The sequence below is a fragment of the Drosophila ficusphila genome, unplaced genomic scaffold (assembly GCF_018152265.1).
Source record: "Drosophila ficusphila isolate 14025-0441.05 unplaced genomic scaffold, ASM1815226v1 contig_197, whole genome shotgun sequence".
Lineage (NCBI taxonomy): Eukaryota > Metazoa > Arthropoda > Insecta > Diptera > Drosophilidae > Drosophila > Drosophila ficusphila.
Window position 1 is genome coordinate 4,548,787 of NW_025064091.1, and position 16,588 is coordinate 4,565,374.

The window sequence follows — 16,588 nt, forward strand, 5'->3', positions numbered from 1 at the left end:
GGGAAAACGAAGAGCAAAAAGGATAAACTTGGGAAAATCTAAGTACTTACTCAACATTTAATTCCCCCCTTGATGTGGGTTTGTTTTAACAAATCTGATTGCTTACATTGATCCGCTAACCGGTGGATTTAATTGAATTAAAATGGCCAGGCAGCTGCTTCTCTTGCTTTTTCGCTTACAACGATGTTATTCTGTTCGAGTTTCGAGTGTCGGATGCGCATATGTACAAATATATTTACAGTGTGGCGAGTGTGTGGGCTTATGTCTAGATTTCGGCAAGCTGAAGGCGGGGGCGGTGGCTGTGTCGTCTGTTAACAAGTCTAGTGGCTAATCCTATTCCTCCTGCTTCCTGATCCTTATCCCGAACAGGGATTCAGACGAGCGTGGAGAGCTCGTGCAGCAGGACGGTGATGTTGCTCATGTCCAGCGTTGGCGGGATGCCCGGACTGACCGAGCCGCTGGCCTCGCGAGCGCCCGTCAACCTCGGCGTGGGCGTTGGCGGCGTGGCCGTGGCGGGACGCACCAGAAAGGACGAGTTAATGGCTCCCATTCCTCCTCCTCCCCCTCCTCCGCCGCCGCCGCCTCCATTGAGCAGATTGTTGCTTAGCAAAGGATTGAAACTTCCATGCGAGTGATTGGGCGAGACTGCCGTCACTGAAGGCGGCACCAAATGGTGGCCCGCATGACTCTGGTGGCCCGGATACGGATGATAGCCACTGGACGGCGGCAGCGCCAGTGGCAGTGGCAAGGGCACAGGCAGCGGGGCCGTGGAAATCACCGAGAGGTTGTGGTGCGCCAGCGAAGCGCCGCGATAACTGATGGTCTTCTCGCGCTGCCAAACGAACACATTGTGCACCATGGCGCCGCCGCAGAAGACGATTCCCACGCCGATCAGCAGGCTGGTCACGATCGCCGGCGTCGAGTGGAAGTGACTGAAGGTGTAGAGGATCAGGCCGGTGAGGAAGACCGGTATCGAGATGAAGAAGCCGCTGACGGCGCACGTCCGACTGGCACTCGACTTGGCCAGGTACTGGTTCTCCCGTCCCTCGAACGACGGTTCGCGCAGCTTCACCGCGAACAGGAACTGAATGGCGCACACGAGCAAACAGCAGAGGTTCAGCGAGAGCGACAGGGCGCCCAGGGCCAGGGTCACGTCGTAGACCACGATGAAGTCCTCGCCACTCGGGCCACGACCCACTGCATCCTCGCGTCCGTTCGGCGAGATCCGCAGCAGGAAGATCAGCGAGAGCAGCGCCAGGAGCAGGGAAACTATGAGGAAAGAATGAGGAATTATAAGTGCTGGCTTTTCGATTTCCATTGCTCACTTACTCAAACAGAGCAGTCCCAAGCTGGTGAGCGCCTCGCGTGGCGAAGGACCCGACTTGGGCACCTTGTGGCGCACGGGATTCGCGTTCAGGTGGCTGTAGCTCCTGTAGTTGTGCGCCGCCTGGCTGAGATTGTGCGTCTGCGTTTGCGCCTGCGCATGTTGCTGATGCAGCTGCGTTTGCGCATGCTGATGCTGCTGCTGCGCGTGCTGATGCTGCTGCTGCTGCTGTTGCTGCTGCTGCTGAAGGCCGTTGCTGCTGCTGGCCAGTATGTGCTGGTTGGTGTAGGTGTGATGGTGCACGCTCCCGTTGCCCAGGAAGTGCCCGTTGGGCGTCAGCTGGGTGAGCGGAGTGAGCGGGGTGAGCGGCTTGAGCGGCGTACTCGGCGTGGCGATGTTCAGCAGCGTGGAATTGGCGGGGTTGCCGTTGTTGAGCAGCGTGCTCGTAACGGAGGCGTTCAGCGCGGATATATTCAGCGGCTGCGGCTGCGGCGGTCGCAGGTGGATGTTGCGCGCGGTGGTTGCCACAGCAGCAGCAGCTGCTGCGGGTGTCGGCGACCCACCACCGTTTGTCGTCGCATTGCAGGTGTTGCCGATGTTGCCGATGTTGTTGCTGATGTTGTTGTTGGTGGTGGCGGTGGTGGTGGATATGTTGCACGTACCAGTGGCTGCTGATCCTGCATTTGCCGCTTCCGCTTCCACCACTGGCGGTGTGTTCTGGCCACTGCTTCCCGTGTGGTTGTTGCTGCTGCTGCTGTTGCTGTTCGTGTGGCTATTGCAATTGCTATTCCCATTGCCGTTGCCGTTGCCATTGCAATTGATGTTGCTGCTGCTGTTGGCAGCGGTGCGCAGCAGCTGGCCGCCCAGCAAAGTGGCCAGCGGATTGGCGCCCGCTGCGGCACTGCTCGTCGTCGAGGCGTGCTTCAGCATTTCCGGCGGTTTGGCGCCCTCACTCCGATCACATTCTGCACTGGATGACGAGGACTTAGTGATCAAACAGGACAATCGACCTTCAAAGGAATATAATAAAAGAAAAATGATACTTTGAAAAATCTCTCAAACTTTAATTTTGTATAAACAAAGTTATGAAACACAAAATGATACAAAAATTCTTCTTCTATTTTGATTAAACCACATTTTACTCTCTTAAAGTTTTACAGAAAAGTCAAAGCCATTGGTTTACCTCACAGAGTTTATATATATTTAAGCATATATGTATGAAAAACTGGTTGAATAAAATCGTATTTCAAACAGTTTTCCACTTCATCACTAGTGTGTACTAACTAACTGCTATTCGCAACGGTAATTGGCTGCAAAAGGAAAAAGAAAAACCATCGTGGGCACTTTCATTTCGCCAGTGGCTGCGCATGTGCAAAACTTTCCCACAAATTATGTGTGTGCAGAGTGCATCGCATGTATTGTGTAATTAGTGTAGAATATGGCGGAGAACTTTTCACCAGGAGCACCTTGGATGCGGGGATAAAAGCAAAAGCAAAAGCAATAGCAACTTGCAACCTGCGGCATATACGAGCATTGAAGGTATAGGAGTGATGTGGATCACCAGTTTGCCCGAAACGAGAAAGAACTTAGGAGTCGAGGGCCTCGACAAAATGATAACCGGTACCCGCCCGAATCACTTCCTCCGATTTGCATATTTATAACCATGCATTTTGTGTGTACATAAATACACCTTTAAATTAGCAGGATAAACCTAATTAAAGGTCTTTCTGGCCCAAAAAAAGTGAACCGTTTACCATACAATTCGTAGGATCAGTAGGAATGGACAGGTTTTTATACATGGCTAAGATTTCTTCCCAGGGTGCAGATTCCACGGAAATATGAAGGTTGCTCTGAAACCTTTTTCCGCTGACCCAACGGTTTTCCAAAGCACAAAGAAAAGAAAATCGAACGTGTCAACAAATTTGAGTCATCTCTTCTAAGACATTTAAAGTGGTTTGTAAATGTAAAGGGATGGCAAAAATGGATGGACACATTTGACCTGGTTCGATTCAACAAGGAAAACAAAATAAATAGCAACCTTGAGAACGTCAGTACTTAATTAAATTGTGGTGCTTGAATTTAATGGAAATAAAAGCAATATATAAATATTATTTTTGTATTCACATATATGATTGAATCGTTGATTTCAAAGTATTTCAAGTTCGCGTAAGGTTATTAGAAATACATATTTCTGTTCAAGAGATCTTTAAAGAGTGTGGATGCTGATCAAGAATTTATACACTTTATAGTTTTACAACGCCGACTAGCTGGTATAAAAATAACTTAAAGCACCTGCCGTTCTTGCGAATTTTACCAAAAAAAAGTTAAAAAAAAAAACAACAAGGAACCGAACGAAACGAACAACAAATTGCAACTGGGTTGTAAAACGGGTTTACCTCCGGATTCTTTTTTGGTACTTTAATTTCCGTTCTTGACCTGTGACCTTTACATGGCCATCGGCGAGCGAAGAAAGCGACGGATGATAGTAGTTAATTGGCGGATGAATAAAGCGCGGGCTAAAATGTGGGTATGCCATAGGCGGCGCGAGCTCTTCACTCAGCCTCAGCCTCGTCCTCCGGATTCTCTTCTGTTCCTGCTCCTGCTACTGCTGCTTTGCTGCTCTTCCTCATCCACAGCAGATCCAAAACCGAAACCGAAACCCAAACACCAAAGCCACAACGACAAGTGGACTGGACCTGGGACGCGGTGACCGATCGAGTGACAAAGTACGACTAATATCGGATCGGATCTTGGGCTTCGGAACAGTGGATCGGATCGGATCGGAACGGATCGGTTCTGGCCGCCGGCAGCTATTCGCCCAACCAGTTAACAACTCTCTCTCGCTCTCACCCACTCATGCAGACACGGCTTACACGGACAGGTGAGCCTCTGCTGTGGAACGAGCCAATTCCGAATGCCGCTTGCCACAGTGGTAGCCAACTGCGATTCGAAAAAGTGGAACATTCAGACACATTTAAAAGAGTCAAAGACAGTAAATATTTTGAAAATATATTAAAACGCCGGAAAACCAGTTGGACTACAATTTTGATGGGAAGCAGAACGATTTGAACTGTAAATTACCTAGCAAAAGCAGATGCTCATTGCTTACGTTTTTTTGCCACCTTTATACTTTCCAAGCCAAAAATACCGTCAAAATTCTAAACTTTGCACCAAGAAAAGGTTTTTTGAGGTGCATTGCAGGACCCGACCCACTGTGCCGTGCTGCAAACCTGCTCAACTCACAAGCACTCGCGACGCTGCTGCTCCTGCTTCACACACACACGCACACAGGTAAGGAATGGTGGCAGCAACGGCTCCAACTTGCCGAGCCGCATTCCACGAGCTCCGAACTGGAAGGTTGTTGTCGGTTATTGCTATTGGTTATGCGGTTTGTTATTTTCGTTGGGGCAGTGAATTTTGGGTGTCCATTCCTTCAGGCACTTTTTTGGATGCCAGGGACAACGACAGCGTTAAATGACTCTCTTTCACAAGTCGTGACTTAATTTAATTTAAACTTCTTTATGGCGCCTTGTCAAATTGAAATTCCTTTCGGTTGGATTTAAAAATTAGAATTGTGGACAATCAATGCTGCCAGACTGTGTCTAACAGTATTGGTAAACCGCGCACAAAAAATCGATATCGAAACACTTTTATCGATAGGACTATATAAATTTTAAAAACAAGTAATTGCAAAAAGGGCAAAAAGTAATTGCAGTGAAGGCTTTTCACTTCATAGCCCATCATTTTTTTATGTCATCTCCGATTTTAAAGCGGCATACCTCTATAAGTTTGTGGTTTATATAAATTTGGGTCTTCTGGCCAAATTTTTGGAAAAATGGGTTTGCCGAACAGTGCCCAAAATCCTATACTTCTGAGTCCGATTTCTCCGGTTCCGAATTAAACGTGCTAAACTCAAATTCAATTGAAGAGCTCACCACATTCATACTACCAAGGGTCCCGGTGCGAACTGAGTATAACCAACTGCGCGCGGCAACAGCTGGCCACACCAACTTTTCATTAGTTGTCAGAACCGAGTGACTGTCATACTGCTTCCAAAACCTTGGGTGAACGTAGATTTTTTTGAGGACTGGATAATCACCGCACTGCCAAAGAGAAATGACTGATCCCAGCAAGCTGTCCGTGGCCGTTGTCTGCTCCTCGAACATGAACCGATCGATGGAGGCGCACAACTTCCTGGCCAAGAAGGGCTTTAACGTGCGCTCCTACGGAACCGGCGAGCGGGTGAAGTTGCCCGGCATGGCGTTCGACAAGCCGAATGTTTACGAGTTCGGCACCAGCTACGAGGACATCTACCGCGACCTGGAGTCCAAGGACAAGGAGTTGTGAGTTCTGCCATGAAAGGTCCACATTCTGTACTCTAATCATCTTCATTTTTTCCACTCAAATACACACAGTTACACACAGAATGGTCTGCTACATATGCTCGACCGCAATCGGCGCATCAAAAAGTGCCCGGAGCGCTTCCAAGAAACCAAAGAGCAGTTCGACATCATCGTGACCGTGGAGGAGCGCGTCTACGATCTGGTGGTGCTGCACATGGAGTCTTTGGACTCGGTGGACAACCGGCCCGTGCACGTTATCAATGTGGATGTGGTGGACAACGCAGAGGATGCGCTAATGGGTGCCTTCCTTATTACGGACATGATAAACTTGGTAGGATCCACCAAAATAAGACGATCAGCTCTTTACTGTCTTTAATTATCTTTTCGCTTTATAGATGGCGAAGTCAACGGATCTGGACAATGACATCGACGAAATGATCCAGGAGTTCGAGGAGCGGCGCAAACGGGTCATTCTGCACTCGGTGCTCTTCTACTGACGACCGACGTCACCGAAACCCAGACAACCAACACCACACTCCCGTAGTCTCCCTGCGTTCCAGCCGAGTGAATCGCTCGCCCTGCCGCCCAGGATTGGATCCTTGTGGCAAAGGGTGTAGGAAACGTGGGGCTGCGGGTCCCGGAATTGGGAACCTAGCATCTAAGAAAGTTGTAAATAGAGAAGGGGCCATCACACACACACATACACACACAAAGCATGCATGCCCTCACACAACCGATTCAAAATCCAATCTCAACACACACCTGCACTCTCTGGCAATGGCTCATGAATTTGTAATGAAACAGACACACAGCACTCATCAAATGGTGACCATTACAGCACGGCGGATCCGTAACCCTTTCATATGTAGTATGTGTACACGTGTCCGTATTCCTTATAGTTCCGGCGGAAGATCCGCATTCGTTCTGCTCGTCGTCTCTGGATTTTATCACTGGGATTTCTTAACCGACCATCTGACCGATACTCCGATCTCCCGCTCTCACTCTCTTTCCAACTCTTCGCTCTGCTGCGATACGATTTGATTCATGTGTGAAAACAGAAAAAACTCGCATTACACAGAGCCGTGCGTGTGCGTATGCGTGTGTGAATGGAGAGCCAACCAGGTGCGGATCGATGGGGAGATCGGGGCCTTTGGGGCTCCACCTTGTGGCCAGAGGGGTGTAGTTTCTAATCTAGCTTAGTTTTTTCATATTGTTCAGACAGGGCGCCAGTCCGCCTGCCATTTTTATAGCCTAATCAATAGCACCCGAAGATCATCTGTGCCGAATGTTTCAAGCAAAATAGCCAAAGGAAGGCCCGCTGCGGGCTCCAGTACACGATACTAAATACATACAGTGCAAGCTCGATACGGTGAATACAATAAAAACCAACCAAGGCAGATGACTTACTCAGATTGTGTTCACAACAATAATGATTGGAATAAAAATAGTACGCCAGTCAAGGAGGTTTTCTTGTTGACATTCAAAATTTGTTTATTTTGGTTTAACAAATGCATCGGGTTCTGAACACAAAATGTTGATCAAAACGAATCCTAATTTGAACTTTGGCTGTCATTCGAACTTATATTACCTACACTATTTTCTTTTTAAAATTTTTATAGCACGGTTATTTAAACAAGAGCTTTGAGTCCCCAAATTACTTTTTGGTTTAAAGTTTGTAAGATATATTTAAAATTGTGTGCCTCTATGTGTTACAAATAGCCGATGCATATCTGTTTACTGAAAGCAAATATTTTAAAGTTAATATACACAATGTTTTTGCTATTATATTATTTCGATCCGCAAAATACAATGATAAAACGTTACTGAGTTTGCACATTCATTTAAATGATTTTTATTTTGACGTTAAACTTTTGTTTTACACCTTCTATAATTCTTTATTTTAAATAACAGTTATATTCACCCTTAACAAAAAAAGAAAATTTAATATATAAGTTTTCGCGCCGGTAATTTGGAACGCTAAGCTTAGCAAAATAATATATTGTTTGTCATCATTTGACTTGGACTTTAAATATAAGTTATTGGTTACTATGTCTATACAAATTGTTAATTAATCAGATTTTTTTTTTTTTAAGTTTAGTTTACCAAATCCGCTCCTGTGCTGCGATCGACCGTCGCAGTCGGGGTTTACAAAGCGTCGGTTGGTGTTGTTGCCATTGGCAAGTGCCGCCGTCGCCGCTTTATTTTATGCTTCAGTCAGTCAGGGAATGATCGTGCTTAGCTTCATTACTTAGCTCCGCGACTCCGTAGTTTAATTGTTAAACAAGACAAGCCGAAAAACAACAGACAGTAACTCTTCGTTGGTCAATGTAATTACACTGCGTTTCGGGCGAAAAAGCCGCAAAGGTTAATTAACAAACAACGTTTTAAGTTTTTTTTCGGTGGTGAAATCTCCGAAGGCAAACAAAAACCGATCGCTTGAATTTTGTTGTTTTTTTTTTTTGCGGCGGATATAACACACAGGTTAAGATGGCAACGCATAAGGAAGGTGAGTATATCGGTTCGGGGATTTGGCTTTCTCGATTTAATCGATTCTGATTGTTGGCAACAAATTCAAATATGAGTTGCCGGGGGCACAAACTTTTCGTGATCACTGTCGCGTCAGGTGGGCGATTGCGCCCTTCAAAAGTGTATTCTTCGACTGGGGTCACCTACAAAAAAGCAACGGACGCCAGTCTTATCAATCTTCCCGCTCTCATTCTCACTCTCACTCCACAATTACCAACCGATAATAACCAGCAACAACAACAGCAATTGGTTTCGTTCTCATTCCCGATTCAATCCCGTTCCCCAAGATTAAAACCCGGCATGAAGACCCGGCATGACGACCCCTGGTCTCCATTCTCCATTCACCGTTGTCCAATCTCCACTGACAATGACATTGGAACATGAATGTACCTTAACATTCAACGCACAAATAATTACCTCACCTGTGGGTTCATAAGCGTTGTCTTACGAAAAGCCTTTCCAAAACAAAAATAGACACAAAACCCGCTTGGCATTTAATGTATTCAAACACGTTACCTTGTTCTCTTTGGCTCTCTCTTCTCTTTCTCCCTGCTACATTCTCCGTTCTCCGGTTCTCCACTACGCGATTCTCCTTGCCCCAATGCCTTCGTCTGTGTCAATGTCAAATGCGATGCGGCCGAGATTACAGTCCGACCTCCACAAATCGAACCATCTTGTACCAAAAAAATATATACATATATATATTTCTAAAATATAAATATAACTGATATATTCACTGTTACACTCAATGGCTAATATTTAAAACAGGTCCATCAATCAAATTGTACTCCTAAAGTTAAAAGCAAAACCTTTCTCGAATGTAAGGTCAAATTTTAATTTCAAAGCCTTGAGATTAAAGAAGTTCGAGTTATGGGAGTTTGACTGTAATGCTTTGACTCACAATCTTGGCATTCAAAGGAGTCCACTTAGTCATCATCTACAGACCCAATCTGGTTTGCTCCCCCAGATCGCAGATTTTTCAGATCCTCTGCAGCCGAAAAGTATGCCTTTTCTGTTTAAAGCAAGGAAAATACTTTTAAATATTTATTGTTAATTTTCTCAATTTCAAAATGTGTTTACCCTTCGCTAGCAGTAATTGAATTGTCCGTACCAACACGTGATACGTCGTCTGACTTTTAAACGACTCATGATGATTATTACCTTATTGTTTCAATCTCTACCAAAAACTCGGTTTTACTTGACTGTTTCAAATAAAATAATGGGTCTTAGCTTTGTATCTTAAATCAATAATTGAATTTCAAAAGGTTGACTATTTCACCGTTATCTTTTTGATAATGATTTCCTAAAAATTCTGTAACTTGACTAGTACTTGTGTTCTAAGGAAGTCGAGATAGTTCGATGTTACCTTGCAAAAACCAAAGGTAACTAAGGTTATTCCTCAACAAGTAAATGTACTATATATTTTGGCTAGACTAAATATATTATTCGAAGCTTACTGTTTCCTATGATAAGAATAATTAGATCGAAGAGCTACGTAAGTGATTTTTCGGATTGATAAAATCGTATAGTATCTTTGAAAAGGTCAAATCAAAGGCGCTTTAATGAGCCCCTGTGGGGGCGCATCTGTTGACGCTTTTCCGCCACGCGATCGGCTTGAAACTGATGGGGCCTATTCCGAAGCCAAGTTTTGGATATATATGTATGAAGATTACACCTATTACATGTCGCTTGCACTTTGTGCTCACAGTTGGCGATTGACGATCGCTGCGAAGTCGACGTCGCTGCCTGGTTCATCGCCAACACCTTGTTAAAGTCAACCCAACAGCCGAATGAACCGCAGTTGAGCGATTTTCATTCGCTGTTGTGCCAACCGCATCGAAAGATACGCGAAAGCGCTTCCGCGTTTTCCTGCCACCACCTGGTCGTTCTTTTCCGACCTGGCCGCCGATTTCCACACCCGTTTCCAGCGGTTCCAGAGGTCCACTATCTGCTGGTTGGGAGGGTGACCTCTGGCAGTGCTCCCGCTCACGGATTGCTTGGCCAGTCATCGGCTTCGGCGGTGATTAGACAACGGATTCGGTTCTTATCGAGTGCTTATCGCCCTTTCCACCAGCTCAAATAAAGTCTGCACACGACCTTCGGCGTTCACTTTCCTCCGGGAGCTCGGTGAGTCCTAACGTCCCTCAGAACACGTAGGAAAGGGTTAAGAAAACAAGTCAAATGATATGACCCATTCTTTCCTTAAAATATTTTCACAATGCTAATTACACACATAACTTCCCCTCTTACTATATATGTATATAATACTCTATTTAAAAAAATCATTATGACTTTCAAATATTTTTCTATCACACTCCAAGCTAAAGTTAAAGGTACATTATATCAACCTGGAAGTAGACTTTGAATAACTTGTTGGTGGGAATTCAAAAATGCCTCGACACAAAATATTCTAGTACCTTTTAAAAAATCTTTTTTCTATTGATTTTTGGGTAACCCCAGTTAGATGGGTTTTTTTTTTGGCAATTTAAAGATACGATTAAAAGGGTTTAGTTTATATTAGTTTTCAGAAAAGAAGAAAGTGTTTTAAATTCCATAGTTGATATATCTTTATAGAAAATAACCTTGGATGGATTTTGGTAGGAATAACCAAAACTGGTAGTGATTTTCAATGATGTTTTTTTCGTTTCGTTGCAGATCACACCGCCCTGGATCTCATCATAAAATCGCTCAAGTCCCCGACAATGGTTTGTGAGGGCACCCACTTCGATGGCCAGATCCCCCACACTTTTGTGATCTTCGGGGCTTCCGGCGATTTGGCCAAGAAGAAGATCTATCCAACATTGTGGTGGCTCTATCGCGACGATCTCCTGCCGAAGCCCACGAAATTCTGCGGCTATGCTCGTTCCAAGCTCACGATTGCCGCTCTCAAAGTGCAGTGCCTGCCCTACATGAAGGTACTTCTCTAACCCATGTCCAAGCTATATCTTGTGGATCCCTAACCCATCGCTTATCCGTGCAGCTCCAGCAAAACGAGCAGAAGAAGTACGAGGAGTTCTGGGGCCTCAATGAATATGTTTCTGGCAGTTACGATGGCCGAACGGGCTTCGAGCTGCTCAACCAGCAATTGGAGTTGATGGAGAACAAGAACAAGGCCAACAGGATATTCTACTTGGCCCTGCCGCCCAGCGTTTTCGAGCAGGTGACCATTAACATCAAGGAGATTTGCATGTCGGTGTGGTGAGTACTAGGATCTAAAGGCTACTAAGATGCAGTAACAAATAATAGAAAAACTGTTTAACAAATATTAGTTAAAGCATATAACATTGTATTATGATAATATCTATATTTTTTATAGCGGCTGGAACCGCGTGATCATCGAGAAGCCCTTCGGCAGAGACGACGCCTCCTCGCAGGCGCTGAGTGACCATCTGGCCAAGCTGTTCCACGAGGATCAGCTGTACCGCATCGATCATTACCTGGGCAAGGAGATGGTCCAGAACCTGATGACCATACGGTTCGGCAACAAGATCCTCAGCTCGACGTGGAACCGCGAGAACATCGCCTCCGTGCTGATCACATTCAAGGAACCCTTCGGCACCCAGGGTCGCGGTGGCTACTTCGACGAGTTCGGCATCATTCGCGACGTGATGCAGAACCACCTGCTGCAGATCCTGTCGCTGGTGGCGATGGAGAAGCCGGTCAGCTGCCATCCGGACGATATTCGCGACGAGAAGGTCAAGGTGCTGAAGAGCATCCAGGCCCTGACGCTGGATGACATGGTCCTGGGCCAGTATTTGGGCAATCCCCAGGGAGCGACGGAGGATGCGCGCACGGGCTACCTGGAGGATCCCACCGTGAGCAATGACTCGAACACGCCCACCTACGCCATGGGCGTGCTGAAGATCAACAACGAGCGCTGGCAGGGAGTGCCCTTCATCCTGCGCTGCGGCAAGGCTCTGAACGAACGCAAGGCGGAGGTGAGGATCCAGTACCAGGACGTCCCCGGCGACATCTTCGAGGGCACCACGAAGCGCAACGAGCTGGTCATCCGCGTCCAGCCCGGCGAGGCGCTGTACTTCAAGATGATGACCAAGAGTCCCGGCATCACCTTCGACATCGAGGAGACCGAGCTGGATCTGACGTACGAGCACCGGTACAAGGACTCCTACCTGCCGGATGCCTACGAGCGACTGATCCTGGACGTCTTCTGCGGCTCCCAAATGCACTTCGTTCGCTCCGACGAGCTGCGCGAGGCGTGGCGCATCTTCACGCCCATCCTGCACCAGATCGAGCGGGAGCGTATCCAGCCGATCACCTACCAGTACGGCTCCCGTGGCCCCAAGCAGGCGGACCGCAAGTGCGAGGAGAACAACTTCAAGTACTCCGGCTCGTACAAGTGGCACGGCGGCAAGGGGGCCACCTCCAATCTCTGAGGGGTCATGCCCTCCAGCTCGGGCTTGGGTTCAAGAACACACATACTCCTCTTCCACCTGCTCCTCCACTTCCACCCACTCCACTTCCACCTGCTCCTCTCTGTCCTTACGCACATACATATACGATATGTATTTTTTTTGGTTATTTGTAATTATTTTTCTTTGGTTTGTACGAGAATTTTTTTATTAAACATTAACATAAATAAATACGAGCGTATTCTAATTCTAAAGCTATACTTTTATAGCTAAAAAAAAAAGGTTGCAAATAGTTAAAATGTTTCCTATCAAAATTAACTTTCAGGACGTTACCTCAATAATTATAACTAATTAAAATGAAATGTGGATGATAATAATGGATAACTACTTTTAAATGAATCACAATGATGCAAGGCGAGTATTGAACTGGAATCTCTAACTTTACATATTTACAAATGTTTATGTCTCATTATCGTGCTGGTGGAGCTTTTAAGTAGCCATCGTTGCAAATTGGATTCGGTCCGTTCATGTGGACATACGGACTCAATGGCACAATGGGTTCCGGGGAATCCCTTGCCCTTGCTGGTGGAGCTTTTAAGTAGCCATCGTTGCAAGTTGGATTCGGTCCGTTCATGTGGACATACGGACTCAATGGCACAATGGGTTTTCCTTGGCTTGGCTGTGCGCTAACCTCTTCAACTTCCATTTCCGGTTGCCAGTCGTAGTCGATGGGTTCCGGGGAATCCCTTGCCCTTGGTGGTGGAGCTTTTAAGTAGCCATCGTTGCAAATTGGATTCGATCCGTTCATGTGGACATACGGGCTCAATGGCACAATGGGTGTTCCTTGGCTTGGCTTTTCCGGTTGCCAGTTGTAGTCGATGGGTTCCGGGGAATCCCTTGCCCTTGTCAGTAGATCCGAGTAGTAGATTCTGGCGTGCATGCTTCCCGGAACCGATTCCACCGGCATCTGGATGTTCGCCTGACCTTGGCAGCTTGGAGCAGGGCCGAAATCCATGTCCGGCAATTCCACCCGAATGTTGGCCATCTTTCGCACCTTTTTGAAGACCAACACGGCCAGAGCAGCAATCACCACCAGCATGGCTATGATGCCCTCGAAAATGCGCATCGTCGATTCGAACAGAGTACTCCTGGCCTTGCCCAGCCACGTGAGTCCTCCGCTGGCATTGTCACTATATTCGACTGCCACCGCCATTCGATGGAGGGGCATTGGTCCATCGAACCTGTACTTCGTTTCCCGGGTAAAGCGCTTCTCAATCGGCTCTTCGTCGCTGCACTCGTCGTAGTTCACACTGGAGGCCTTGCACCAGACGACAATGTAACGGAGGAGATTCGCCTCGTCCTCGGGAGGACGCCAGGTGAGCGTGTTCGTTGAGGTGTTGTACTCCTGCTGCGACGGCTGTCGCATATTGGCGTCGTGCAGGTCGGGCACCACCATTCGGCTGCTCCTCAGCGACCGACCCAGTTCGTTCCGGCTCCAAATCGATATCGTCGTTGGACCCGAGGGATTCCAGTCTTTGAAGAGCGCGGAGTTGCGATTCGTGATGGAGGCATTCTTGCTGGAACAATCGAAACGATCAACTAGAAGAATTAATACCAGCTTTTAACTGGCAAAACTCCGTTTAAGGTTTTACTTCTCTTACTTTTTAACTAACTTAACTAACTTAAATTTAAGAAGTTTCTTTAAAAACGCTTAACCCGATCAATTTGCAAAGCACATGGCTTGAATTACTTGATGATAAAAGGCTGTTAAGGATGTAAAAATATATTTGTTGGCGAACAAAGAAATAATAAATGAAATAAAGAAAAAATAATAGGGAGCAATCTAAGCGTTATCGGTACGAATTCTTAATAAAATTATATAGTATTTTTTCCTGGAAAAATGAGCAGATAATGTGACGCGTGTTTAACGCAATAAAATTGAAACGATTTCTCAGAAAAAAAACACAAAAACCTCGACTCTGATTTATTTGTTTACACTAGAGTTTTCGAGTTCAGGGTTTCCTAAAGAAAAAATTGTAAAATTTCGGAGATAAAAATGGTTTCAAACTAATTTTCAAGAACGATTTCGGGGAGACCAATAAAAGCATTTCCAATAATCTAGAATACAAGATGGTTTATATGTAGTTTGAACTTACCCCGATTCGATTAGAACTTCGTAACTCTGTTTGGGGGCATTGAACTCGATCTTGTCCAGCTGCTCCCAGTAGACCCTCAACTGTGCTTTATTGGGATCATAGTGGAAGCCATTGGGCAGGAATTCCGGCGGACGGGATGGCAATGTTTTGTTGGTGGTAAAGCTAAGTCTAAAGTCCTTCGACCAGGGAGCATCCTTTTGGGCAAACCGCTGCTTTATGATCACATCAAACCTTTGATCGCCCTGCCGCGGAGTTTCGAAGCAAATCTCATACACAAGAAGGCCGCCCACAAGCTCCTTGGTCTCGGTGATATTCCTCGATAGCTTTGGATTCGAGTGCTGCAATAGCAAATTGTACTCAACCCTTTCGTCGTGAAGAACATAGGGACAGTTCCAGGTGAGGCAGGTTCTGTTATCATATCGCATCTTGATCTTGGGACCTTCCGCTGGCCATTCAAGTTCCATCATCTCGTACTTGCTGAAATTGAAGTGCTGCGTCTGATTGCCCAAAGTATCGATCATGGTCAAAACAAAGCGGCTTTCATTGGGCTTCAACGAAGCGATGTACACCCGGCATGTTATCCTAGTTGAGTTCTCCACTCTCTCGCAATCGACGGGCTTCAAAGAGTTCATTTCCAATTGGTAGCTGGTCACGGCCACAAAGCTTTCCAACTCCGAACGGCTAAAGGTGCAGATTAAAGTATATCCCTTGTAGCGACACTCGAAATCGGTGACGTTCATCAGTGGGAACACCTTCACGGAGGCGGATCCCATCAGGGCATCCTGGTAGAGGCACTCGAAACGCAGCTCCCAGGTGCTGTTCAGGTTCCCCTCCGAGTGGACCAGAGTGGTGTTGCTGCTGTCCAGCCATTGTCGGGGCAGATTCCTTCGCGGCAGGTGGAAGACCATGTCCTGCGGATCAACGTTTTCGCATCCCTTGCAGTAGACCTCGCCGATTCCACCGACTCGCCACTGGGAATCATTCGAGGACCACACCTCCATCGTCGTGCACTCCGACTCCGGCCCTAAATCCATACACTTTGCCAGAGAGCCGAGCACCAGCATATTAATCAGCAGCCATGTCCTCCATCCCATTAGTTCTGGTAACGTTTGTGTTCTCTTATCGCTGAACTATATTATAAAAAAAGGGGAAATAAAACCGAAATTAAATTGACTTGGTCAACTGAAAGCTTATATAACCTTGGGGTAACAATTAGAAACCATAAAGGGACTATATTTCCTGCACATCCTTTCTCCTTTGTCTCGGGTTGGATATTTGTCTTAACGAATTTCTAGGTCTTGGCTATTCTCTGATTTATGTGTACTTCAACCGAAGTAAACATAGCTCTAGCTGTAGATTAATTGAATACTAGGTATTAGCTGGGCTTTTTAGTTTGCTCTGGGTTCTGAATTATAGATCGTTAAATCAAAGCTTTCACATCAAAAATTCCATCATTAAAATGCATAACTTAGAACCAGGGCGATTAGGAAATATGTAATTAACTTTGAGCAAATGCTTTGAACGTGATTATCGCCCCTTTGCAAATGGCAGTACAGTTTCGAATTAATGATAAATAAGTTTCAAATAAAGAAGCACAAAGTAGTTAAAAAAACGTTATGATAACTATTTGTTTTTATAACGTTTCTATGCTGCTAAAAGTTTCATTTAATAACTATCTTATTGCCCTGAAGCTTTTTTCCCTGCAAGAAAAATAAATAACATTGACCACATCAAAAGATCGATGATAATTTAAATGTTTTTAATGCACTGATAACACTCCAGGCGAACGATGCAATTCGAAGAGAAACGAACCTTCTCGCAGCTCAATAACTTCACAACTGACCGATTCGAATTTCGAACAGCGGAGCT

The 16,588-nt window shown here is 45.9% G+C and overlaps 4 protein-coding genes across 7 annotated transcripts; 2 read left to right on the forward strand and 2 right to left on the reverse strand.

Moving 5' to 3' along the window:
• Positions 1-53: 53 nt before the first annotated feature.
• On the reverse strand, positions 54-5,270 carry LOC108097472. Of its 2 annotated transcripts, none has more exons than XM_017199746.2 (3): positions 4,568-5,270; positions 1,330-2,334; positions 54-1,269 (listed from the first exon to the last, which is right to left on the reverse strand). In XM_017199746.2, exons 2-3 carry the CDS (start codon positions 2,252-2,254, stop codon positions 374-376), a joined length of 1,821 nt encoding a protein of 606 aa, XP_017055235.1. In that variant the 5' UTR covers positions 2,255-2,334; positions 4,568-5,270; the 3' UTR covers positions 54-373. The 2 variants fall into 2 exon arrangements, with proteins under 2 accessions (XP_017055235.1, XP_017055234.1); XM_017199745.2 differs by having other exon boundaries at positions 3,721-5,270.
• An 81-nt stretch (positions 5,271-5,351) lies between these two features.
• On the forward strand, positions 5,352-7,507 carry LOC108097474 (RNA polymerase II subunit A C-terminal domain phosphatase SSU72). The gene is made up of 3 exons (XM_017199750.2): positions 5,352-5,667; positions 5,740-5,998; positions 6,063-7,507. The coding sequence occupies exons 1-3, from the start codon at positions 5,441-5,443 to the stop codon at positions 6,162-6,164; spliced, it is 588 nt and encodes a 195-aa protein (XP_017055239.1). The 5' UTR covers positions 5,352-5,440; the 3' UTR covers positions 6,165-7,507.
• Positions 7,508-7,810: 303 nt separating this feature from the next.
• On the forward strand, positions 7,811-12,794 carry LOC108097473 (glucose-6-phosphate 1-dehydrogenase). 3 transcript variants are annotated; one of them, XM_017199747.2, is made up of 4 exons: positions 7,811-8,173; positions 10,849-11,108; positions 11,174-11,391; positions 11,510-12,794. In XM_017199747.2, the coding sequence occupies exons 1-4, from the start codon at positions 8,155-8,157 to the stop codon at positions 12,585-12,587; spliced, it is 1,575 nt and encodes a 524-aa protein (XP_017055236.1). In that variant the 5' UTR covers positions 7,811-8,154; the 3' UTR covers positions 12,588-12,794. The 3 variants fall into 3 exon arrangements, with proteins under 3 accessions (XP_017055236.1, XP_017055238.1, XP_017055237.1); XM_017199749.2 differs by lacking the exon at positions 7,811-8,173 and adding an exon at positions 9,971-10,320; XM_017199748.2 differs by lacking the exon at positions 7,811-8,173 and adding an exon at positions 10,657-10,790.
• Positions 12,795-12,914: 120 nt separating this feature from the next.
• Positions 12,915-16,543, reverse strand: LOC108097471 (cytokine receptor). The gene is made up of 3 exons (XM_017199743.2): positions 16,532-16,543; positions 14,720-15,849; positions 12,915-14,140 (listed from the first exon to the last, which is right to left on the reverse strand). Exons 2-3 carry the CDS (start codon positions 15,811-15,813, stop codon positions 13,033-13,035), a joined length of 2,202 nt encoding a protein of 733 aa, XP_017055232.1. The 5' UTR covers positions 15,814-15,849; positions 16,532-16,543; the 3' UTR covers positions 12,915-13,032.
• Positions 16,544-16,588: the final 45 nt, after the last annotated feature.